This window comes from Rhincodon typus, chromosome 33 (assembly GCF_021869965.1).
Source record: "Rhincodon typus isolate 14 chromosome 33, sRhiTyp1.1, whole genome shotgun sequence".
Taxonomy (NCBI): Eukaryota; Metazoa; Chordata; class Chondrichthyes; order Orectolobiformes; family Rhincodontidae; genus Rhincodon; species Rhincodon typus.
Genome location: NC_063364.1, coordinates 7,893,856 through 7,918,813, shown reverse-complemented (window position 1 = coordinate 7,918,813; position 24,958 = coordinate 7,893,856). Strand labels below are relative to the sequence as shown.

The window sequence follows — 24,958 nt, the reverse complement described above, 5'->3', positions numbered from 1 at the left end:
AAAAAAAAATTCTGAAGAAGGGTCCAGACCCAAAACGTCAGCTTTCCTGCTCCTCTGATGCTGCTTGGCCTGCTGTGTTCATCAAGCTCTACACCTTGTTATCTCAGATTCTCCAGCATCAGCAGTTCCCGCTATCTCTTTAAAAAAAATGAACACAAGTTTTAAATAAAAATGAATTCCATTTTGGAGAGCCTTAAGTTTGTTTCAGAGGTGATTACGTTCGTTCCCCACAGGTAATGAAGAACCAACACTGATTGGAATCAAATCTCTCCATCTCAACACTACACTGTTAGTTTCAGTTGTGATGAAGCATTAACTCTGAATCATTCATGACTGAATAACAAGTTCTAACGTTGAGATGGAGGAGAATTATAGGGAGGAAATATTTCAAGATTAAGTAAACGTACTATTGTTTTATTGCAGAGTAAACTGCACGCGTCTTGCTCTCCTACTCCTACGAACAACTGCTAATACTTGATCGCTAAAACTTTGGATAATAGGCTCTCAATTACAAAATTTGGATTAGTCCATAACTTCTCCTCTAAATGCTGAGATTTGGTGTCACCTAAAACACTGTTTGCAATAGTCATTGCAAGACTAAATCCATCATAACTTGCAATCAGCTGTAATGAGTCTCAATCTTGCCTTCTGGTGTTCTCTGTAGTGACGTGTGACTGTGCCATGGGCTGCCTCCGCTTCAATTGTCTTTCCATCAGGGCAAACCAAAACGGAAGTCATCAAGCCAAGAGAGCCAAATCCTAGAGGGTGAAGGAAAAGGAAATGCATATGAAGGGATGGGCATATTTTGTTCAGGGTTTAGTTTGAAGATTCCCTTTTGGGTGTGTGAAGACAAGATGATCAAGGCCTGCTTCATTGTTCAATTTGATCATTGGTGACCTTCTGTCTCACTTACCTGCCCATTCCCATATCCCCAAAAACAAACTGTTGGAGGATCTCAGCAGGTCCGGTAGCAAGAGAGAGATAGCAGAGTCAGAGTCCAATGAAGACGGCTCTTCAGAAAAGTTCTGAAGAGCGAATCCACCAAACACAAATGATGAATCTACTTTCTCTCCAGACTGAGTTTCTCCAACAATTTTTGGTTCAGATCTTCAGCATTCAATTGTGTTTTTTTAGCCCATATTCTCTAATTCCGAGTGACCACAAATGTCACCTGTCAGCTCAAACACACCTACTGGATCAATCTGGGGTAGATAATACAATGAGTGCCTCAAAAAGCAATGTTATTTGATGAGTCAACATTGTTCTCTCATTTGACAAGAGTTAACCATTAGAAAGCCTTGTCAAAAACATTTCCAAATGCTACCTTACTTCCATCAAGGCAGTAAGATATACTCCAGCTATTATGGTCAGGAATGAGAGGACTCGAGGATTCAAGTACTAAAAGGTCTGAGCAAAATTTTTTCCCCCCCAATTGCTCTTAAATAGAAGACAGAAACCAAAAACCAAAAACAATCACCTTGAGCCAGAATATCAGACTGTACATCACCATCATAGTTCTTGCAGGCCCAAACAAAACCACCAGAGGACTTCAGCACTTGAGCCACCATATCATCAATGAGACGATGCTCATACCATATACCAGCCTTCTCAAAATCTCCTTTGTACTTCCTGCGGAAAGGGTATAAACGTCAGATCAGTGTAACCAGTACTGTGGCAGTAATTTCAGGTGATAACTGTTGGTTCATTGCTCCCATTTTTCCTGCAGGCACAGCCCAATCCATGTGTCATCCACTTCCAGTGAAATTAGTGACAATGTAACCTGTTTAAACAACATGGAGATGCCTCAACTTGGTTTCTCATTGACTGCCTTAATGCAATTTTCACTAGACAATTCAAACGCCATTAGGACAGTTTACAATATTGGTACCAAAAATGCCAGTTTAAACTTTCTAAAGGCATCCAATGCTACACCCTCAGTATGTAGAAAAATAAAATTTAAATTCTAATTCATTGTCTTAAACGCTTGGCTGATAAAAGCAGAAGAAAAACAGGCAAGTACTTACTGCTGAAAAACCTCCTCAAAGATGTCTTTAAAGCGCCCATCGTAGGCCTTTAGAATAGTATTCTTGGTGCTCATATAGAGTGGCCACTTCTTCTGCAGGGCATATTGAAAGCAGCTGTGTGCAAAGCCATTGATGGACTAAAAAAAAAGCAAGACAAAAGGTTAATTGCAAGGTTTCAGAGGTAGTCCCCAATTTGAAATCACATTTAATGACATTACCCACCCTTTGTTAAGGCACAGCTGGTGAAGGGAGATTGTCTGCCATCTATACTTATTCCAGTTTTCAGCAGCTGCTAAACTTGCAGACTCACCCAGAAAATGCTCACCTTCACTCAGACAAGGCTCTACAAACTGTTTCATGCAGAAATTTGGTGTTCCTTTAATGCCTTCCTTCAATGAGGCATTGATCAAAAAAATTCCAACTACACAATTTCAAGTCATTCAACTTCAGATGCAGAGGTGTTTCCACCTGTGAGAGATCCAAAATTAGGGGCCATAAGAATCTTGTTGATCCCAATAACTAAAATCACTCAAATTTCGTTATTGCTAAAAGGATAACAGCAAGATTCCACTTTAAAATTTACTGTAACAGAAGAGGCTAAGGCACCATTAACTAAACACTATGCAGTAGTTAAAAGTATGTTGCCTGCAAACCAAACTCTATTTTACAAAAGCTATCCGTTCTCCTTTTAGTGATTCAATATTAAGACCCTGTCCAAAGGGATTTTTGGTTACAAAGGGTTTGGATTACTTTCCCAGTCTGTTAACTGGGAATTTTGGGCTTTCAGTGAAGGCTTTCCTAGAGATTTTTAGCCTAGCACAAAATGGGTAAATTATCCAGCCTTGTTTCAATCATCAAACTTGGTTTGTCGATTTCAGTGTAAACTTCTAAATGCATTCCTGTGTGGCAAACCATAGCTTCATTTGATCTCTAGTTATATCCTCTCTTGGATGAACATATCTGGGAGATTGAGATATTTTAAACAGACCCAAAGTGCACCTTCATGAATCACGTGGAACTTGTAACCCGGAAGAAATGGTGAGCAGCTATTAGCATTAAATTATCTATCTTTAAGAGAATAGAGTTAAAGTTTAAATCCCTTACAACCCCAATCTTCCGATCCCTTCCCAGGATATTGGGAATTAGATAATGTTACTATAGTCTCCAAGGGTGAACAATTTGCAAACCAGGCCTGATGGCAGGTAGGTGACATAACAAGTCACACAATACCTTACATTTCATATATGGAAATCACAACTCCGAAAAAGTATACCCGCAACTTTAAACATTAAACAAAGCCAAACGCAATGGTATGAGATCTTAAACAGGTCAATCAAATGTGGTAAGTCTTTAAAGCAGTTGATCAAAACCGTATGAAAACTGTTCCAATACAAGAGCAAAGAAAAAAGAAAAATTCACTAGTAAACCAGATAATTACCTTCACTATATTAAGGGGTTTAAAATGTTGTAAAGAATAGCAAGCTTGAGAATTGGGGGTTTTAGGAAAAAAAGACAATGGTCCCACCTACTGAGGGACACAGCAATTAAAAAGCTAAGGCAGAAACTTCCACCCTTACTCCAAAGTGAGTGAAGAAACAATAGACCTCCCGATAATTGTGACTACACACAAGAATCACTTAATTCACCTCATCAGTGTTGTACATGCCCATTCCAACACCACCTCCAGGGAAGTTATACACCTCCCACTCTTTGGCAGCACTGGCATCCTTTGGAGTGAAGACCAACTTGAATTTACCAGGCTTGTCCACCACAAAATCTGTAGCTTTGTACTGAAAGAAAAGAATTAAAGTTAATTGTAAGTATAGGAATACACAAAATCCTTGAATAGTCTAAGTGAAGGTGGCAGTAACCCTACAACGTAGAATAGAAACTTCCCTCTACTCAGATTGAAAGCACAAAATGCTCAAAAAACCCCACACATGCAAATGGGACTATATTATAAAGGAGCAACAGCTTAAGATACCAAGCCCAAATATGAATCATGGAGCACAGTAACTTCCCATTTTAAAGGCATTATATTTTCAATTGAATGTGCAAACTAACATACATTAAAAAGAGAGAGCATTCATGTTCAGTATGCTACAGTATTATCAAAATGTAAAATCTCAAATGGTCAAAGAGGCATTGATAAGCTGGTACAATCAAAGCAGATTAGATTAACAAACGAAACACAAGCAAATTTTCATCTAAACTTCTGTCATCACTTAGATAAAGCAGTTTCCCACTCCCTTTGAGCTGTAGGGGAAAACAGATAAAACTTCATAATCACAAAGTTGATTATTTCATTGATCACAACTCAATTTCTTTTAAAGTTTGATTAATTCTACTAATACCAAGGCAGCATTCTGATTAGCTCAGCCAATAAGTCAGTGGTTACAGAACACCTTTCTCACTGTTACAATTAAGCCATTTGAATCTGGAAAAGCACATTCACCTCTGTATGAATAGAGTCTAAATGCCATATACCCAGGAAAGTCAGATTAAAATAGTGTTGCATTATGTTGCTACTATCGTAAGAAACAATGCATTTCTTCGCATATTCCCTCCCTCTTCAACACGTGGCAGATAACCAACCACAATGAATGATCATAATACCAATATTCTCTGGTAGCAGCACTAAATGATTAATATTTCTGCAGGTCTACTTCAAGTAGGTCACATTCATGAACTCTGTGGCTGCCAAACAGATTGAAGATATGAATAGTCCTTGGTAAAACCCAGCCAATTCATGTGAATAATAATGTATCGCAACATCATCCTCTACACTATTCATCAATTTTTTGGGCTACTTCTTACTTGGGCATCCTCTTGATTACTTGACAACGCAGGTAGTGTTGATAGCGAGGGTCACTCACCACCCACTGCTCTCTAACATGAAATAGGGAACCTTCAAATCAAATCCTGTCTTATAAGCCCTCGACAGTTATCAGTAAATTAGTCTCATTTACAGGAATGAGCTCAAAATACACCTTAAAAAAAATGTTTGGACACACTGACACCATAGATGAGACTTAAAACCAGATGTGTCTAAGAGGTAGGGACACTTACACTACAGCACAAACCCTCCTTGCGCAGCATTTAAAATGTGCCCAAACTAAAGCCAATTAGTAACCAAGAAATAAAGATAACACACCTGGTCACCATGTGCATGTCTGCCAATGGTGATGGGTTTAGACCAACCAGGAACAAGTCGGGGGATGTTGTTGCAGATAATAGGCTCACGGAAGACTGTGCCACCCAAAATGTTTCTGATTGTCCCATTCGGACTCTTCCACATTTTCTTCAGTTTAAATTCTGTGGAAGTCAAATTTTCAACAAGTTTTACAACAGAAAATACTGATAAACAGTTGCAATGCATTCACACTAACATTTTAAACCTAGCGAAACCTTGCAATGATGCCAAACTTGGGAGTATGAAAAGACAAGACTTGAAACAGGCTAAATGAAAAAAAAATTCATCCAGTTTTTATTCATGTAGTGTCTGTGCATGGCAGGCCAGTATTTCTTGCTCTTCTATAATTGCCCTGGCAAAGGTGGTAACGTACTGCCTTCCTGAACTAGAGCCAATGTTATAACAAAGACTTCAGATTTTTGACCCAGCATTGAAAGATCAATTATCAGTTCCAAATCAGAATGGGGTGGGCTTGGACAGGAGCTTGTAGGTGATGGTCCCATGCATTTGCTTCCCTTGTCCTTCTAAGCAAGTACACTTAAGTGCATATACTATTCGGAATAAAATAAATTAATCACAAACAGACATGATCTTCTAGCCAGACATGCTACAAGCAGATCAAATTTGGAAGCTAAATATTCAGGGGGTTTGATGTTGAAAGGACAGGTAGGAAAGGGAGAATGGTGGGGTAGTTTACTAGTATGAGATAGGAAAAAGATAGCAAGAAGTGATCTGGGATCAGACGACAGAATCTATATGGGAGCTAGTAAGAGGTAACGGGAAGATACTACTAGGAGCAGTCTATAGGCCCCCATTAGTTGCTGTTTCACAGGGCAGAATATGATCATGAGATAAGAATGTCTTTTAAAAAAAAGGCAGCACTTTCATCACTGAAGATTTAAATTTACATAGATTGGGAAAATCAAAATGGCAAAGGTAGCCACAAGGAAGAAGTCAAAGTGGATTCAGGACATTTTCTTAGGACAATGTTGTGGATGCAACCAGGGATTAAGTAGTGTGTAATGAGGTAGGGTTAATAAAAAATGATCAGGGTAAAAAGATTGTAGGTAACAATGAACACAACACAATAGAATCTAGCATTCAGTTCGAGTGGAAACTTGAGTTGGAAACAAATATGCTAAACTTAAATATTGATAATTACATAGGGATGAAGGTTTGTTTGGCTGGGTGACCTGGAAAGGGGATTTGCAAAAACAGTTGATGAAAAATGGTAAATATTTAAACAAGTTCACTCTTGGAAAGTGATCATCTGGTGAGAAAGGAGGATTCTAAGAAGGGGATAAACCAACCAAGGTTAGCCAAGGAAGTTAAAGAGATTATCAAACGCAAGGAAAAACAAACTACGACAAATATTAGTAATAAAATAGAGGATTAAGAAAGGTTTTAAAAGCCCAAAACAAAAGAGATGAGGTCAGGACAACAAAAATCAGTACAAGCTTCTTTAAATACTTTTCAGTCTTCATTGTGGAAGACATGGATATCATTTCAAAAATTCCAAACTGACTGTCCAGGGCAGAGGCAAGTATCATTACTCTAAAGGGGTTAGAAGTTTGAGTCCTTTGAATCTGATGCAATTGCACTCTAGAATTTGAAAAGCAGTGGATGCACTGGTATTAAAACCTGTATAGTAAGGGAAAAAGAGACTGCAATGAAGATAGTAAAGATATTGGAGTAGATCTGTAGCTTGGGTTGTGGGTTTTGAGGTTGGTTGGCTGGCTCGTCGAGCTGGTTTGTTGTTCCACAGACGTTTCGTTACCATTCTTGGTAACATCCTCAGTGCAGCCTCTGATGAAGTGTCGGTGTGTTTTCCCGCCTGGTTTTTAAACTCTGGGGTCCATTGTAATGGATTGCCTCACTTCCGGGTTTCCTCTGTAGTGGAATGTATATGGGGTCGAGTTCAATGTCTTTATTAATAGCATGCTTTGTGGAGTGCCATGTTTCCAGGAATTCTTGTGCTGGTCTCTGCCTAGTCTGTCCCAGGATCTTGGTGCTGTCCCAGTCGAAGTCATGGTTCTCCTTGTCCATGTGGATTGAGATGAAGGAGAAACCCGGAAGTGAGGCAATCCATCACAGTGGACCCCAGAGTTTAAAAACCAGGTGGGAAAACACAGCGATGCTTCATCAGAGGCTGCACTGAGGATGTTACCAAGCACGGTAACGAAACGTCTGCGGAACAAACCAGCTCGACGAGCCAACCAACCTCAATAGTAAAGATAGTTTACCACACAGTAAAATGGGAAACACACGGGGAAAGAAAAGTAAAAAAAGCTGAAGTGTTTTCACTGTCATGAAGTAGCGCACATGAATTCAGTGTCAAAGATTTAGAAAAAGCCTTGGGAAGACAGATGTGGGAAAACAGGATAAGCCAATGAGTTTTGTTGAAGTGGTAAAGCACATTGGAAGCTAAAATGCTTCAAAACAAAAGGAAAAAAGTACAACCTGATCAGGGAATGGTTGAGAAGAAATTCTCTTTAAAGAATTTACTTGCCTGGGTAGTGTTTGCTCACGTATGCCGGGAGGATTGGTAAATAAATTAAGCTTTTAAAGAGACACAGGAACAAGTCAATCTTTGATGGCGAGAGTTTGGATATGTAATTCAGATGGAGTATGGCCAGAAAAAGGTGGTTATATGTGGAATTCATGATGAGAAGAACTGTGTTCCATTACGCAGATGGATGTTGGCGAGTCCAGTGAAGACTGGCAGTAGGACTAAGAGAAATTCTCGGTTCCACGATTACTGTTTATCCTTGGTAACGATAGAGCTGAATCACAGGTGGGAGTGATGCCTATTGTAGTTGAACAGCCAGTGGTAAAATAAGGCAACTGAGGTATTACATGAACTATCTCCTAGGATTTTTCCTGACTGCATGGCAACAAGGTTACAAAGCCACAGGTTGAAGCAGGAGGGTAAATCAAAGAATAAAAATAAGGAAGTTGAAATTCAATTATCAGAAACTATGTTTGCTCAAATGGTTGAGAAAAAACAAGAGCAGATAGAGGACAAAGTGGATATTTTTAGTTCAGAGAAATTAGCTAAATTACAACGGAGAGATGAAAAACAAAAGCAGTTGTATCAAAAGCATAAACAGAAGAATAACAAGTGTATCGCAGAATGTTACTATCTTAAAAATGAAGCCTTTATGATGAAATGGGGACCGTCACATTCAGTCAGATGTTTATCAAGTTGTATTATTGGTGGGTTATAGAAAGGAGATGTTGTAGGTGGCACATGAATTACCGGTAGGCAATCATTTAAGAGTAAGGAAAACTCAAGCCAAAATACATTTTCGTTGGATGAATTATATAAGGATGTAGTTGAAATTTGCCAGATATGCCATACATGTCAGACAATTGGAAAACCTCAGTGATAAAACCAGCACCCTTAATACCCATTCCAGCATTTGAGGAACCTTTTACAAGAGCCTTTGTTTTAAGTAGGAGTCCTACACAACAAAAAGTGGGAATCAGTACTTATTGATCATAATGGATGTATCTACAAGATTTCCAGAGGCCAATGCATTACGCAGTATCACGGCTAAGAGCATTGTAGAAGAGTTACTCAGTTTTTTTAAAATAAAAAAAGATATGGACTACCTGCAGAAATACAAATCGGATCAAGGACAAATTTTACAAACTTATTCAAGGAAGTTATGGATAGCTTGGAAATAAAACAATTCAAATCTACTACATACCATCCAGAATCACAGGGAGCATTAGCATGATGCCATTAAACTTTAAATATTGTGTTGAGGGTTTATAGTCAAGACTATCCAGAGGAATGGGATAAAGGAATTCAATTTCTATTTCTTTTGCAATTAGGAATGCACCTAATGTATCAACTAAATTCAGTCCATTTGAATTAATTTTTGGGCAAGAGGTGACAGGACCACTAAAATTAACTAAAGAGAACCTGGCAATCCAGAATTCAGAGACCACATATTTAATTTTTCCTTATAATCTGACACAGTCCAAATAAGGCCAGTGAGTTGGCTAGACAGCATTTAAAAGTAGCACAGCATGTGATGAAGCCGGAAGCAGCCAAGAATTCAAACATTTGTAATTTTGCTAGTAGAGATAAAGTATTAGTGTTATTTCCAGTGGTAGGTAAACCTTTAAAAGCAAAGTTTAGTGGGTATTATCAAATCAAAAAGAAATTGAGTAAGGTTAATTATTTGATAAGAACATAGAACATAAGAATACCAGATAGAAAGAAATCTCAGTGTCAAGTGAATATGCTCAAAAGGTATTTTGATAGCGCAGGAAAACAAAAGGAGAATGTGCTCCTGGTTACAGAGTGAAGAACCAAGTTCAGAGGATTCTGAACTGGACATTCGTCAAATTAATTGGACAATGGGCAAGTTCTCAATAATTGGGATAAGTTTAATTACCTTCCAAAGGAAAATGACCTGAAAGAGAGTTATCACATCGAGATATGTAGGAATAAGCTGGAAAGTAGCAATCAAATAATGCACGTAGATATAGGAAATGCTTTTCCAATTAAGCAACATCCTTATAGACTTAATCCTCTAAAGTCGGCACAGGTTCAAGAAGGGATTGAACGCATGCTCAATGATATAATCAAAGTGGGTTGCAGTGAATGGAGCTCACCTATAGCAATGGTGCCAAAATCAGATGGTACCCAATGATTGACTTCCCAATAGTCCACACAATGCAGTTTCAAAACCTGATTCATATCCTAGTCCACACTTGGAAGAGTGTATTGTGAAGGTGGGACAAGCAACTTATATTTTAAAGTTGGACATGCTCAGAGGATACTGGCAGGTACCTTTATCCAAAAGAGCAAATGAAATTTTGGCTTTCGTGACACTGAATGGACTGTACTAGTTTAAAGTCATGTCATTTGGTATGACAAATTCACCAGCCACATTTCAAAGACTAATCAATAAAGCCATTTCAGGATTACTCAATTGTGTGATAGGCATTGACAATCTGGTGATTTTAAGTCATACACGGAAGGAATATTTGCAGCATCTATTGGAATTGTTTGATTTACTTCAGGAGGGGGGCTTGATGATAACCTAGCTAAGAAGGAGCTCAGAAAAGCTCAGGTTACATTCCTGGGCCATGTTACTGGACACAGACAGAAGGCCCCACAGGATGTGAAAACAAAGGTTATCGTAGGGTTTTCCCCCTACCATCGAAGACAGAAGTACTATAATTCATGGGATCAAGTGGTTTTTAATTGGAAGTTGTACCAAATTTCAGCAGCACGATTGCTCAACTAACTGGCTTGCTGATGAAGTGCAGAAAATTTCAGTGGATGGAGGAATGTCAGAAGGCGTTTGACAGCCTGAAATCTGTGTTAACCACTGTCCCAGTGTTAGCCACACCTAATCATGCAAAGCCATTCAACCTGGCTGTTGGAGAGTGTGATGTGGGTGTCAGTACTGTACTCTTACAAGACAAGATCTATCAGGTATTTTTCCACCAAATTGAATAATCAAATATTCCAATATTCCACAGTTGAGAAGGAGACTTCGAGTTTGGTGCTGGCATTGCAACATTTCAAAATTTATCTTGCCAGTAATGTGTCCAAGGCAATTGTATCTACTGATTAGAACTCATTAAAGTTTTTGGAAAAATACAAGGATTAAAAAGTTCAGACTGTTTAGATGGAGCTTATTATTGCAACCATTCAATTTGAAAATTGTAAACATTGCAGCACGAGAGAATGTAATTCATCACAGACTCCCTACAGTGTGGAAACAGGTCCTTCAGCCCAACCAAGTCCACACTGACCCTCCCACCCAGACCCTTCCCCTATAACCCACCTAATCTACCCATCCCTGAACACTACGGGCAACTTAGCATGGCCAATCCACCTAACCCTGCTCATCTTTGGACCGGGGGAGGAAACCTACGCAGACATGGGGAGAATGTGCAAACTCCACACAGACAGTCGCCCAAGGGTGGAACCCAGGTCCCTGGCGCTGTGAGGCAGCAGCGCTAACCACTGAGCCACCATGCCACCCCAACAACACGACTTTGAAGAAGGAAGATGGAGGTGTTTGGTGGCAGGAGAAAAAGACTGAAATGTACTGCAGTAGTGAATGTTTCTCTGTATTGTCTATGTATTGTAATGTACTAATAACACAAGACTAAAGGTTTTTAAAAATGAAGCCATCTTTGAATATTTTCTTTAAAAGGGGCTAGCTGTGACGATACTATGGATTTAAGGTGTATTTTGTCCGTTTTTTAATGACGAAACATCGAGACAGAGGAGCCAAGCAGTCTGCTCAAAGCCATTAATGTAAACAACTTGAGGGGTCTTCGGTTTTTTCCTTTGAAAAAGGTTGCAACAATAGAAACTTGAATGAGTGGGGTCAAGTTCCCATGGAACCAGGACTTTTAGTTTTAGCTTTCAGCAGTTGCTGGGGCATTGAAGCTGTTATTCCTCTCTGTTACAGCTAAAAGCTGGGATTCTCTTCCTGCTGCTAGACTTGAATGTAAGACAATCTATTTTACCGAGTTTGCCTTTGCCAAGGGTGTAGTTATAGGATGTTATTATATTGAAACAGTTAGTATTAGTTAATATATCTATAATTTTGTTAAGCATTTTGATAGAGTTACAGTTAAGCCAATGCTTTTCTATTTATTTTGTGTGCATTTTAAATAAAGTGTATTCTGCTTAACGTTGTGTAGTTTGATCAAATTGCATCTGGAATGCAACACCTTACAATTATCTTTAAAATAAGAAAAAAATTAGGGTCTAGACTATCTTCTTAATATATTTGGAGGGGGGCTTGGTCTGGTCCACAACACTCTTATCAATACAGTCATTGACAGATGCATCTGCAACAGGCAAACTGGTGAGGCCAGAATTCCAACTTCAGGAATCACAACAGCCCATTTACACTGCATCATTGCACCAATTAGAAATTAGGCAATTCAGGTTTAGAAAGTGAGTGACAAATATTGATCAAGAAATTGAGAACTCTCCTGTTACAAAAATGCTGAAGATTAGAAAAGACAGCTCAACAGCTCATAAAACAACCCCTTAAGAGTCCCACACTCCCTCAACTGAAGAGTGACCTGGTTCTGTACTCATGACTTGAATTGGGCTTAATCCAAGATCTTTCATTCAGAGGTAAGAATTCCACTATGGAGTCAAGACTGACATTAACATGACCACAACCCATAACTGGCAAAATACACTCCAGTCTGTTTAGAAACAGAATTAGGTTTATTGTTACATGTACTCAAGTACAGTGATACGAGTGCAGCAAGAAGTGTAAGAAGTCACCATTTCTGGCATCATCTTGGGTACAAAGATACCTAGGTACAAAATCTTAGGTATAAATTAGAAGAAATAAAGTTAAAAGGTCAGCATTAGAGTCCTTATAAAACAAATTTGAAGTGTAATACTGTGGACTTTAATTGTCAACATTAATACTATCTAAAAACCAACCAATATTTTTAGCTTATCATAAAGATATATAGTATTGAAACAAATTGTAGTAGTGATTTTGATTCTACAAACGAACACAGCTTAAACTGAAGGACAAAGACATTTACCTACAAATGAACACAGCTTAAAATGAAGGACAAAAACATTTACCTACTACTCTGTCCTCATCAGGTGTGATAGTGGCACATTTGACTGCAACGTGATACTTCTGGGTTGCAAGTGCAGAGTCAATAGTAACTTGATCATCAGTGGCATCCCGATGTGGCAAACCCAAATCATAATACTTCATCTCCACATCAACATTAGAAAGGATGAGCTGAAAAAGGTTTTACAATAAGCAACACTCAGGCTTGCAAGATGCTAAAACATCAAGAAACCTTCCAACAAAACCTAAAATCATAAGTCAAGATCTGAGTACAGTGTGCTTTCCTCAAAAATAATTGTCAGCCTTGTGACAATGGATTATTGATTACTGACTATGATCCAATTTGGTTAAGTTACCGCAGCTGAATAGTTGACCAGAGTTTCCCTCATTACAATGGGAGTGTTTGAGAAAAAGTACCAAGACTTCAGATTAACGATTTTTCTGTGGCTACTGGTAAAGTGCTGCCAGTTACTGGCACTGTGCTAAATGTTAAACACCCTTCCTTACAACAGCATATTAAAAACTGTATGCCCAAAAGGAGTGTTACAACAATACAAACCCACTCATCTGTGCTGCCAGCAACTTAATTTTAAGATAACATGCTAAAACAAACATTAGATAGATTAAAAGTTTACAAAGTTTAACAAAACCCCCAGATAATTATGGCTGTGTAAATAAGCAACCTTTGTCTACCCATGGCCTTCACACAAGCTCTTGGCTATGAAAGCAGTCAAAACGTATCAGTAGTAGCTAGGAAAGTGAAACTCAGACCACAAGATCAGCCATGACCTTACTAATTGACACAGCAGGTTTGAGGAGCCAAATGGCCATCTCCAGTTTTTAATGCAGACATTCTTATGGTTACACCTGAACTTGTTGAACTCCATTTCCCTTTGTGCACTCACTCTGGTTAAATAATATCAGAGTATTCATATTGCGTTCTGGACTGAGTTTTAAACAATGTGCAACCTATTCAGCCATTTATCACTGCAGAACACGTCCCCAAATCCATTCCACCACAAACTTTAACCTGCATCTTAATTCTGAAAGATGGCTACCTTAACCACCCACCCTTGAATTTTTATCTTGGTCAAAATTTTGGGCAAGTATTTTTCCTTCATCAACTGTTCCCTGCCACAATGTACACAGCTCAATTCAAACCTGGTTAGGGATCTACCCCGCCTATAATCTCCTCAGCCGATACCCTTCCTAAACACTCCACTTGTACACATCTCATCTACACTCGATATCAACTGCAAGAACACAGCAAAGGACAAAGAATGTGAATAAAGTGGTTACCCACTGACAGAAAACAACAAAAATGTAGGGCATTTCTTAAATGAGGAGAGCTGGGAAGTGTAGATGTCCAAAACAACTTTGCAGCCTTGTTCATAATTCATTGAAAGTTAGAATTTAGTGACAGCAATTCGGAAGTCAAATTGTATACTGGCCTTCAGCACAAGGTGTTTGACTACAGAAGTAAAGAAGTCTTGCTGCAATTATACAGGACATTGGCAGATGTCATCTGGAGTATGTGCGCCCTTTTGGTCTTGTTTGCGAAGGAGATACAGGTCATTGAGGAAATGCAACAGAGTTTCACCAGGATTAGTCTGGTGATGGCAGGGCTTTGAGGAAAGGTTAAAGCTTCTGGACTTTCATTTTGTAACATTTCCAAGATAGTCGATCTCATTGATCCCTAAAGACATGATAGGGTTGATGTAAAGAAGATATTTCCCCTGGATGATGAGAGATGAGCTGTAGAGAGTAGTAATTCAGAATAAAAGGGCTTGCTATCTAAAACCAAGATTGGAGGAATTTATTCAGCCCTACAGTGGTGAATTTTTAGAATTCTCTACCCTAGAGGACTGTAGAAGAAAAATCTTTTAACATGATACAGACAGAACTGAGATTTATGGAGATTAGTGGCAAAGAAAACAAGTGGAAGATGAATGTGCCATGAACTATTTGAAAGGCAGAGCAAGCTTGAAGGACTCTGGCCCTATATCTTATGTTCCATGTTTAATTTCCTTCAATGCTTTACACCTTCTGAAGTCAAGTTCCTTTTGCATCATCAAGCACCAGAAACCTGAAGCATACATTCACCAACTGTATGGCTGTAGCCAAAAAAAAAAATCAATATGGGGGCAAGAGTTACCTGTTGTGCACACATTTGGTAGCAGTTTACCTACTTGTTAGGAACAGTACACCATGAAATGCCATTGAATTTAAAAAAAAGTACGAACAAATATTCCCTCAGGAGACATTGGCATTACTGGCCAGCCAGAATTTTTAAGCTGCCTGTCATTAGTTGCCCTGGAGAAGGTGGTGGTGAGCTGCCTTCTTGAACAGCTGCATTCCGTATGCTGGAGGTCGACCCACAATGTCCTTAAGGAGGGAATTCCAGGATTTTCACCCAGCAAACTGAAGGAATGGCAATATATTTCCAGGTCAGTGAGGACTGTTAGTGGCCTGGAGAAGAACTTGCAGGTGGCAGTGTTCCCATGTATCTGCTGCCCCTGTCCTTCCAGTTGGAAGTAGTCATGGGATTGGAAGGTGCTGTTTGACAATCTTTGGTGAATTTCTGCAGTGCATCTTGCAAATAGTACACACTGCTGCTACTGAGCGCTGGTGAAGGAGAGACTGGATGCTTGGGGGTGTGGTGCCAGTCCAGCAGGCTGCTTTGTTCTGGATGGTGTCAAGCTTCTTGAGTGTTAGTCAAGCTACACCCATCTAGGCAAGTGGGGAGTATTCAATCACATACCTGACTTGTGCTTTGTAGAAGGTGGACAAGCTTTGGGGAGCCATATGTTGAGTTACTTGCTGCAGTATTCCTAACCTCTGAGCTGCTCCTGTAGCCACTGTGTTTATGTGGCAAGTTCTACTGAGGTTTGGTCAATGATAACCCTAAGGAAAATAGTAGGGAATTCAGTGATGGCAACTTCAGTTAATGTCAAGGGGTGGTGATCAGATTGGAAATGATCATTGCCTGGTATTTGTGTAGCATGAATGTTACTTGCCACTTGTCAAGTCAGGCCAGGATCTTGTTGCATTTGAACATGGACTGCTCCAGCAACTGAGAAGATGAACAGTGCTGAATATTATGGAATCATTGGCAAACATCCCTGCTCTGATCTTATGGTGGACAGAGGGTCATTGATGAAGCAGCTCAAATCTTCAGAACATTCTAATGCTCTTCACATCTAAAACTACTTGATGAATAGTGACTACAGATGCTCCTCTTAAAAAAAGAAGAAACTTTAAGAGCAATGGGTCCTACCTTTTCTTTGATAAAAGCCCAGATGATGCGGGTCATCTCATCACCATCCATCTCGACCACAGGGTTAGCCACTTTAATGCGCTTGTCTGCATCTATTCAGATGAAAGCAGCTTAATCACAATCCAATAACACACTCAAAATCCAAAGGCTACCCGTTAAAGAGCTTATCAGAGACCTGTTTCAAAAGCATTGTAGTTCAAAGGGCTGCTCAACACTTCAGTTCATATGCACTTATCTGAAGAGTTAAATATTTGAAGTTTAATGTCTAACAATAATTCAGGTACAACACTTCACTGCAGTGCAACAAGTGAAACATGCATACCAACATAATTTGAACAGTGAAAAAAACCAGAGCAGTCAATTTTATTTCCACTGCTTTAACTTACAAAAAAAGCAACAAAGCAGTACAATACATTCTCTGAAGAATCAGAGATTTCTTAATCTAACAAGAGGCAATTTAAGTGAAACAGGAATACATAAGACAAGACACTTTATTAGCTCAAGTACAACTTAGCCTTACAGCACAATACTAACAGGCACACTTTGCAATAGCTCACTCAATCAAGGACCCCATGTTGTGTGACAGAAGCACCCAACTCCTCCATTTCAACACAACTGGAGAAAATATACTATGCAAACATTTTGAGACATTGTCCAAAATCCTCAAAAGTTTGAAAAGTAAGCTCTTGGACTTCTCTCAATGTCCAACAGTAGCACTGGCATTCACTAGCTTTTTAAAACCTATACACCTAAAAACAAATCATTGTATCTGATGAAGGGTCTAGGCCCGAAACGTCAGCCTTTCTGCTCAGCCAGCTCTGCATCTTGTTGTCTCTCATTGTATACGACAATTGAATTAAAGGCTTATGGAACTGGAAACTCAGTTTCAAGCTTGCTCAATACAACTGTCACTGATTCAATTTGAAATATAATCCTTACTTAGAAGCAACATTAGTAAATTAAGCGTGCACCACACAAGTTTTTCTTGGGTCAGAGAACATGAAATCTCGACAGTCCAATATGTTGCCACATGTTTAGTTTTGTCATTGATCATTTCTACAGTACTGTACTTCTGCCATTAGAGGTCACTGAGCAATACCAGGTGCACCCTGTAGGGACTACAAACTGCAAATGGCTTCACTTCCCATTTTTGATTATTTCTCCCCTCCATTGCCAGCAAAAATATGAAGCAACCTTACTTCTGTGGATATTTCAACTTCAAAATAAACCAAATTTGTGTCATGTTTAAAATGCCATTTACACAAATCAGAGTGTAGCAGAGCTTCTTCAACAGTTAGACAGGAATTAAAACCTTGCAGCAGCCTCAAGGTTAACATGAACCTTGAGCAATTCGCTCAGTAAACACGTGACTATTTTTGGAACAGAACCAATTCTGGGTTCTGCAGATATAGAACAGGAATTGCAAGTGTTCAGAATGTAAAATTTAATTGCATGCTATTTGACTTCTTTGTTTGCAAAAACAGACTAATGCCAAACAGACTTGCTTGGGAGGAACATTTTCAATCAGAAAGAAATTATACAGCTTCTTAGATGAGAGCACGGTACTGTGGAAATAACAAGATAGCATAACTTAAGCAATTCCGGGCTAAGGTTGAGTCATGTATAGTGGAAATCTGGAGCACTCCTACAGAAGTCACATAAAAATTTCAATGTGGAGAGTGATAGTCACTTTGGGAAAGAAGTAAAGATTACAGAACCAAGGCAAGGAGGTGGGAGAGAAGACAAAAATCAGTCATGATCAAATCGAATAGCTGAGGCTCAGGAGGATGAATGGCCTGTAACAACTCCTATAGAATTACAGTGATCATTTCCAACAGATGGAACATTAAGAACTTGCAATTTGGGCAAGATCACAAGCACATATTGGAACTACACCTATAACAACAGAACTCATTTACTATCATTATCAGCTTCACGTTATTTACTATAGTCCACTTCAGTGATTTCACAGATCAGACTGGATACTAGAAACAGAAGGTGTAATATTATAATTAAAATATATAAACCACTGAGCAGACTCCACTCAACTTGGTGCTCTGTATCTGCATGTAAATTTTTTTTTTGGGGAGGGGGGAGAATAGTCAAAAGGCAATTTCTACTTGAAATGTCATTTCCTTGCATTGCAAACTAGTGAAGTAAAATTACACACCACTAGATCAAGATGTAGTTGTAAGTATTCCTTTCTTGTAAGATTAATTGATAAATTTAAGCAAAGATTCACTCAACACTGTTACCCAAAAATGAAACCGGGTATCAGTCTGAACCTGGTGTCACTGAAGACCAATATTTTGTTGTGAAATACAAAGATTTACTACAAAATCTTTAAGTAATCGTTAGAATTTCAAATCACATACATGAGTAGGCACGTGCAGTTGTCATTTCCTGAGAGGTCTATTTGTCCTTGAGTATTGAAGTGACATTTTAACCTTTGAAACTTAGAATGCCCTTCAGCAGCACAACCCCATTGAAGGATATTTAAATCAAAAATGATTAGGTAAGTACATTCAAGAAACCAACTTCCACTAGTGGGGTAACTCAGCATGATCTAAAATTAACAGTAAGCTCAAACAAAGTGCAAGACAACAAAGCACTTTTTGACTCTTCCACCCCACTCCCCCAGAAAGTGAACATGAAAGCAGTCTTAAAGCTGTGGATGCAATATCATTTCAATTTTAATTGAGGGAAAAGATTTTGCTTTGGAAAAGGCACAGGGGAAGATAAAATAGGGCAAAATGTAGTGGTTGGCATTCAGGTCAGCTAGGAACTAACTGAATGACAGAGCGTAATCAAAAGCTGAATAGGCCAACTGTGTCTGCATGAAACAATGGTCATTGATTATAATTAGAAGCAAGGTACAACTGCAGAAATCTTTGCTACTTTTCAAGTTATTTGCACAATTACAAATGCATCCAATTTTCTCATACACTTTTCTATATTACTCTCCATAAATAGGAGCTGTAGCATGCAAACATTTACCATCTGCTGTATAAAGCAGCTAAAAATCAGATTTGGGAGAGTTAAATCAAGAATCACATTGAGCCGGGTTTTCTTCCCCTCTACATACACAAATCCACGCTGAAGATAGATTGTCAGAACTGCAAGCATCCTTCTCTGGAAGGAATATTCTCATCAGTTCAGTTCCCAATTTTAACATTGGAACAACAATTGTATGAAATGCAAATTCTTTGTTAGCAGAGCAGAACCCTATGCAGAATGCAGCAACACTGCAAGGCCACCATTTAATATGTAATCCACACTTGGGTATAGAATTATCCCTGTCCAACAACTTTAAAATAGAAACGCAGCCTACAGCAGGAAGATTTAAAACCACTGCGCCAACTAGCAGTTGACTCAGGAGTAATTCCGATTAATCATTTTAATAAAATGAACACCCCCATTGATATAATTGATGCAGAGCACCATACACACAGCAACAAGTGATTTTAAACAGAGACAATTTAAATAAGGCCTCAGAGAAGGCCACTGTGTACAACTGTTCAAATCCACTCCAAGCATCAGGTTACATATTCTCTGAAATTTAATCTATAGTGTCCATTCATAGCACATTGTTTCAATGGCAGTGAAATTTTATAGGAACTTTCTCACCGAATCCACTCTAAAACCAAGCAGTTTGACATTGCATGCAAACCGCACATGCATTCTCAAGTGCGTTACTGAGGTCACAGTAGTTTAACACTTGAAATACTGGTCAAGTCCCAGTCAGGAACAATATTTAGCACTTTATTAAAAAAGAGATGCAAAAGATATTAGGCTACAGCTACACGGAAAATATCCTGTTACCCTCACCAACCACTGTGTTACTGAAATCCAAGCTAATTCTCATTGACAGACAACGTGAAAGGCAGGCGAGCCTGGGATGCTAGACATAGAGGATCAGCGAAGCAGTAAAGCACTTGGTGAGGAGGCCACGTCAATGAACAGTGGGGAGTAGGGAGGGGACTGGAAGAGGAGGAAACAGGGAGTGAAGGAGGGAAAAAAAAAATCAGAATGGACGGGACAATCAGCTGTCTGCCTGTTTGCAAAGAGAGAGAATGGGAGAAGAGGAAAAAAAAGGGCGAAGTAAGAAGATAAGGTGGAATCCGTTGTTTAATTGCATTCTGTAGAGAAAGGAGAGGGGTGATTGGTGGGGATAAGAGAGGGAAACGGTGGGGGCAAAAGAGAGAAAGAGGATTAAGAATGGGACAAAGGGGGACTGTACAGGGGAAAACAAAACGGGAGAGATGAGGGGAAGAGACAGAGGAGGAGGAGGGGAAAGGAGATGGGAGGGAAAGGAAGGGGGAAGAGTGGGTATCTAGCTCCCGATTGAGAATGGGGGGGGTGACCTTGAGCTGACCTCCCTCCCGGGCCAGGAGGCCGCCATCCCCCCACTTTAACAACCATCACCTCACCCCCAGGCCATAGCCCGCCGGGGTAAAAGTAACCCACATTTTCCCTCCCCCTACCACCACCAGCTCGGTCAGGGCCGCAGCAGCCCGGTGTGTGGGGGAAAGAGACTGAGGGGTACCTCATTCGCCCCCTCCCCGGGGTCGCTGTGTGGTTGGTGGTGGTGGGGGGGGGGGGGGGGTGCTGGTGGGGGTAAAGGAAGAAAAGACACTCACAGTGGCGCCGCTGCGCTGAGGCCTGGCCTAAAGCCGGCGCTAAGGCCGCGGGGTTTCTAGCAGCTCCCAGGCGGACCCGGCTCCACACTCGGAGGTAACCCACTACCGCCGCCATCACTCACTGAGCAGAAAAAAATGGATCTCGCTCACAACGACTAAATCCCGCCGCCGGCTCGCGCTCCCCTTTATATAGAGCCGGCCGGTTGGCCGGCCTGCGTCTGACGTCAGACGCCCCCCGGCGTGCTACGTGCACGTACACGACCCGCCAGGATATATCGAGTCCCTGTATCCCCTGTTCAGAACAGAGTTGCTTAAGCAGCACTGGGGACACCGATCAAAAATTACCAGGTTGTAGTCCAGCAGATTTATTTGTAAACACAAGCTTTCAAAGCCTCGTTCCTTCTTCAGGTGTTAGAGAGGTGGCATCAGACACAGACTTTATAAGTGAAAGATCAAAGGTTCACACCACTGGTGAGGATGTATTCAACAAACCTAAGATGCTGTTAAGCTGATTGAAGATTTAACAGCATCTCGGGTTTGTTTAATACATCCTTATCAGTGGTGTGACCCTTTGATCTTTCACTTGTAAATACTGTGTCCGATGCCACCTCTCATTAACACCTGAAGAAGGAGCGAGGCCCCAAAAGCTTGTGTTTTTAAATAAACCTGTTGGACTATAACCTGGTGTCGTTTCATTTCTGACCCTGTCCACCTCAGTCCAACACCAGCACCTCCACATCAAGAGGTGACTGATAGAACTGGTCCATGGAAAGTCCCTTCAACCAGATGATCCACATCCCAGAGTGTTCAAAGAGTCGGCTGTATAGATTGCAGATGTGTTGCTGGCTCTCTTCCAAAAGTCTTCACATTCTTGCAACAGTTCCCGCAGATTGGAAGAAAGCAAATGGAACCTGCACTATGTAAGAAAGGAAGGAAAAAAAATAAGGGAACTACTAACCTGTGGATAATACAAAAACAGAAAATGCTGGAAAAGTTCAGCAGGTCTGGTAGCATCTGGAGAGAAATCAGAGTTAACTTTTCGGGTCAAATGTCCCTTCCTCAGAACCTAACCAACATCAAATAGACATGGCTGACCTGTAACCTAATTCCATTTACCTAATTTTTGCCGAGCAAAACTCTATCCATTTCCCAGATTCTAAATGTTTTTGTTTAAAATGATTAATTGAACAATTATTTATTGATTTCTGTGGGTGTATTTTCAATACTTTGCTACTCTTTATTGTTGTCCTGGCTCTCAGGCCCTAGCGTCCCTCACTTTTGGATAACTTTCCTTCCTTATCACCCAATAAATTGCTTTTAAAAATTTGAAACCTTCAGTCAAATCCCTTGCACATTTTAAGGAACATAATCCTGGTTTGTGTAATCTTATCCTCAAAATCCAACTTTTGGACCCTAGTGACTATGTGTTGTAGTCCTTGCAAGGCTAGTTTATCTTTCCTAAGATGCAGTGCCTATAACTGTACAGTGTACTCCAGATGTTGTGCAGCACAGAAACAGATCCTTTGGTCAACTTATCCATGCCAACCAGCCATCCTAAATTAATCTAGTCCCTTTTACCAGCATTTGGCCCATATCCCTCTAAATGCTTCCTACTCATGTACCCATCCAGATGCCTTTTAAATGTTGTAACTGTACCAGCCTCCACCACTTCCTCTGGTAGCTTATTCCACACACTCCATCCTCTGCGTGAAAACATTGCTCCTTAGGTCCCTTTTAAATTTTTCCCCTCTCACATTAGACCTATGCTTTCTATTTTTGGACATCCCTACCCTGGGGAAAAGACCTTGGCTATTCACTTTATCCATGCTCCTCATGATTATATACACTTCTATAAAGGTCACCCCTCAGCCTCCGAAACTCCAGGGAAAATAGCCCTAGCCTATTCAGCATCTCCCTATAGCTTAAACCCTCCAACCCTGGCAACATCCCTATAAATCCTTTCTGAATCCTTTCAAATTTAATAACAGAGTTAGCAAGAACCGCAGATGCTGGAGTCAGAGTCAATACAGTGCAGCGTTGGAGGAACATAGCAGGTCAGGCAGCATCAGAAGAGCAGGAAAGCCAATGTTTCAAGTTGGGACCCTTCATTGGGTCAAGTTTAACAACATCTTTCCCATACCAGGGTGACCAGGGTTGAACGCAGTATTCCAGAGTGGTCTAACCAATGTCCTGTACAGCTGTAACATTACATCCCAACTCCTAAGCTCAATGCACTAACAAGCATACCAAACGCCTTCTTCACTACCCTGTCTACCTGCAACTCCACTTGTAAGGAACTGGGAACCTGCACCACAAGGTCTCTTTGTTCGACAACACTCCCCAGGACTCTACCATCGTTGTATAAGTCCTGCCCTGATTTGCCTTACCAAAATGCAACACCTCACATTTATCTAAATTAAACTCCGTCTGCCACTCTACAGCTCATTGGCCCATCTGATCAAAGTCTCGTTGTACTCTGAGATAAATCTCTTCACTGTCCACTACGCCACCAATTTTGGTATCATCTGCAAACTTACTAACCATACCTCCTACATTCACATCCAAATCATTTATAGAAAAGACACAAAGCAGTGGACCCAGCACCGATCCTTGCAGCACACCACTGGTCGCAGGCCTCCAGGCCGAAAAACAACCTTCCACCACCACCCTCTGTCTCCTACCTTTGATATTCTCCCTGTATTCCATATGATCTAACTTTGCTAACCAGTCTATCATGCGGAACCATGTCAAATGCCTTGCCAAAGACCACATAGATAAACACCTACTGCTCTGCCTTCATCAATCTTCTTTGTCACTTTTAATGGCTAACACTCTACACCTGAATGTTCTGCTCCACCGCACACTATCCTCAAAGTGGCTGAGGGGGTGTAGAGACTATCACACACCTCCTGCCGGAATGTGCCTTTGCAAAGGAAGTCTGGAGAAAGATTCAGTGGCTTTTACCAAGGTTCGTCTCAAGCACCTATGTAACACAAGGCTCCACGCTCTACGGTTTGTTCCCTGGGCCACACACCGAGATAAACATTGACTGTACCTGGAGGGCCAACAACTCGGTGGAAGATGCTCTTTGATCTGCCCAAAACTTGTTGATCTTCCAGACCAAGGAAAGGACCCTGACTGAATGTTGTGGACTGGCACATTGCAAGGACCAGGACTGTGTGCTGAGGGATGCACTAAAGCTAGGGGCAGCTGCCATCAAGGCACTGTTGGGAAAGACCACCATCTAAGGCTTTACGGTTGATGTTGGAGCAGTACTGTGGCTCAGTGGTTAACACTGCTACCTCACAGTGCCAGGGACCTGGGTTCGATTCCACCCTTGGGCGATTGTGTGGAGTTTGCACATTCTCCCTGTGTCTGTGTGGGTTTCCTCTGGGTGCTCTGGTTTTCTCCCACAGTCCAAAGATGTGCAGGTGAGGTGGATCAGCCATGCTAAATTGTCCATAGTGTTCAGGGATGAGTAGATTAGGTGAGTTATAGGGGGATGGGTATAGGTGGGTTGCTCTGAGGGTCAGTATGGACTTGTTGGGCTAAAGGGCCTGTTTCCACATTGTTGGGATTCTATGATTAAATGGGGATCCAATCAGTTATTGAACCCTCCCAGTGCCTCAAAATTACATAAATATAAACTTGTACAAGTAAGAAATGCCTTTGGTTTGATGTTGGATACAGTCAAACTGTTTGTTTGTTTCTTCATATCCTACTGTACAGAACTGAAATGTTTCAGTAACTTTTTATGTATATAAAGATATTTTTATGAATAAAGTATATTTTTGAAGTAAAAACTGGCGAACACCCTAATTGTTAAGGCAGTTTATATCTGTGCAGTCTGCATTCGGAGAGAAAAAAAAAATAAACATTGAGTTTAACTTTCTCCATAGTTACAACAAACCCGAAGGTATTTCTTAATTAAGCAAGGTACTACTCACATAAAGATTTTTCTACGAATAACATATATGTTTGCAGCAAAAAAGGCTAACACTCCAACCTCCTTTTTTTTTTACATCTGATTACTACATTTCAGTGGCGCCTGCACCGTGACCCTTAAATCACTTTGGTTTTCCCCATTCCTTTAAGGGGGAGGGATGGAGGGAGGATAAGGTGAAAAGAAGGGATGGAGGGGAGGCAATTGATTAAACGGGAAGTGGAAGGAAGAGAGAGGCCCATTTCTGTCTGTGTCTCTTAGCTTTCCTTTGGCTGATAAAATGCTC

The 24,958-nt window shown here is 40.4% G+C and overlaps 1 protein-coding gene across 2 annotated transcripts in view; it reads right to left on the bottom strand.

Moving 5' to 3' along the window:
* idh2 (isocitrate dehydrogenase (NADP(+)) 2) overlaps positions 1 to 20,963 on the bottom strand; it is a 24,641-nt gene extending 3,678 nt beyond the window's left edge. Inside the window, exons 1-8 of one of the 2 annotated variants that reach the window (XM_020528553.2) lie at positions 20,730 to 20,963; positions 16,090 to 16,181; positions 12,818 to 12,983; positions 5,179 to 5,339; positions 3,671 to 3,814; positions 2,025 to 2,161; positions 1,478 to 1,629; positions 646 to 758 (exon numbers count right to left, since the gene is read on the bottom strand). In XM_020528553.2, coding sequence (XP_020384142.1) covers positions 646 to 758; positions 1,478 to 1,629; positions 2,025 to 2,161; positions 3,671 to 3,814; positions 5,179 to 5,339; positions 12,818 to 12,983; positions 16,090 to 16,181; positions 20,730 to 20,844 — 1,080 coding nt within the window. In that variant the 5' untranslated portion in view covers positions 20,845 to 20,963. The remainder of the gene's footprint in view (positions 1 to 645; positions 759 to 1,477; positions 1,630 to 2,024; positions 2,162 to 3,670; positions 3,815 to 5,178; positions 5,340 to 12,817; positions 12,984 to 16,089; positions 16,182 to 20,729) is intronic. The other variant, XM_048616035.1, reaches the window with a different exon arrangement.
* Positions 20,964 to 24,958: the final 3,995 nt, after the last annotated feature.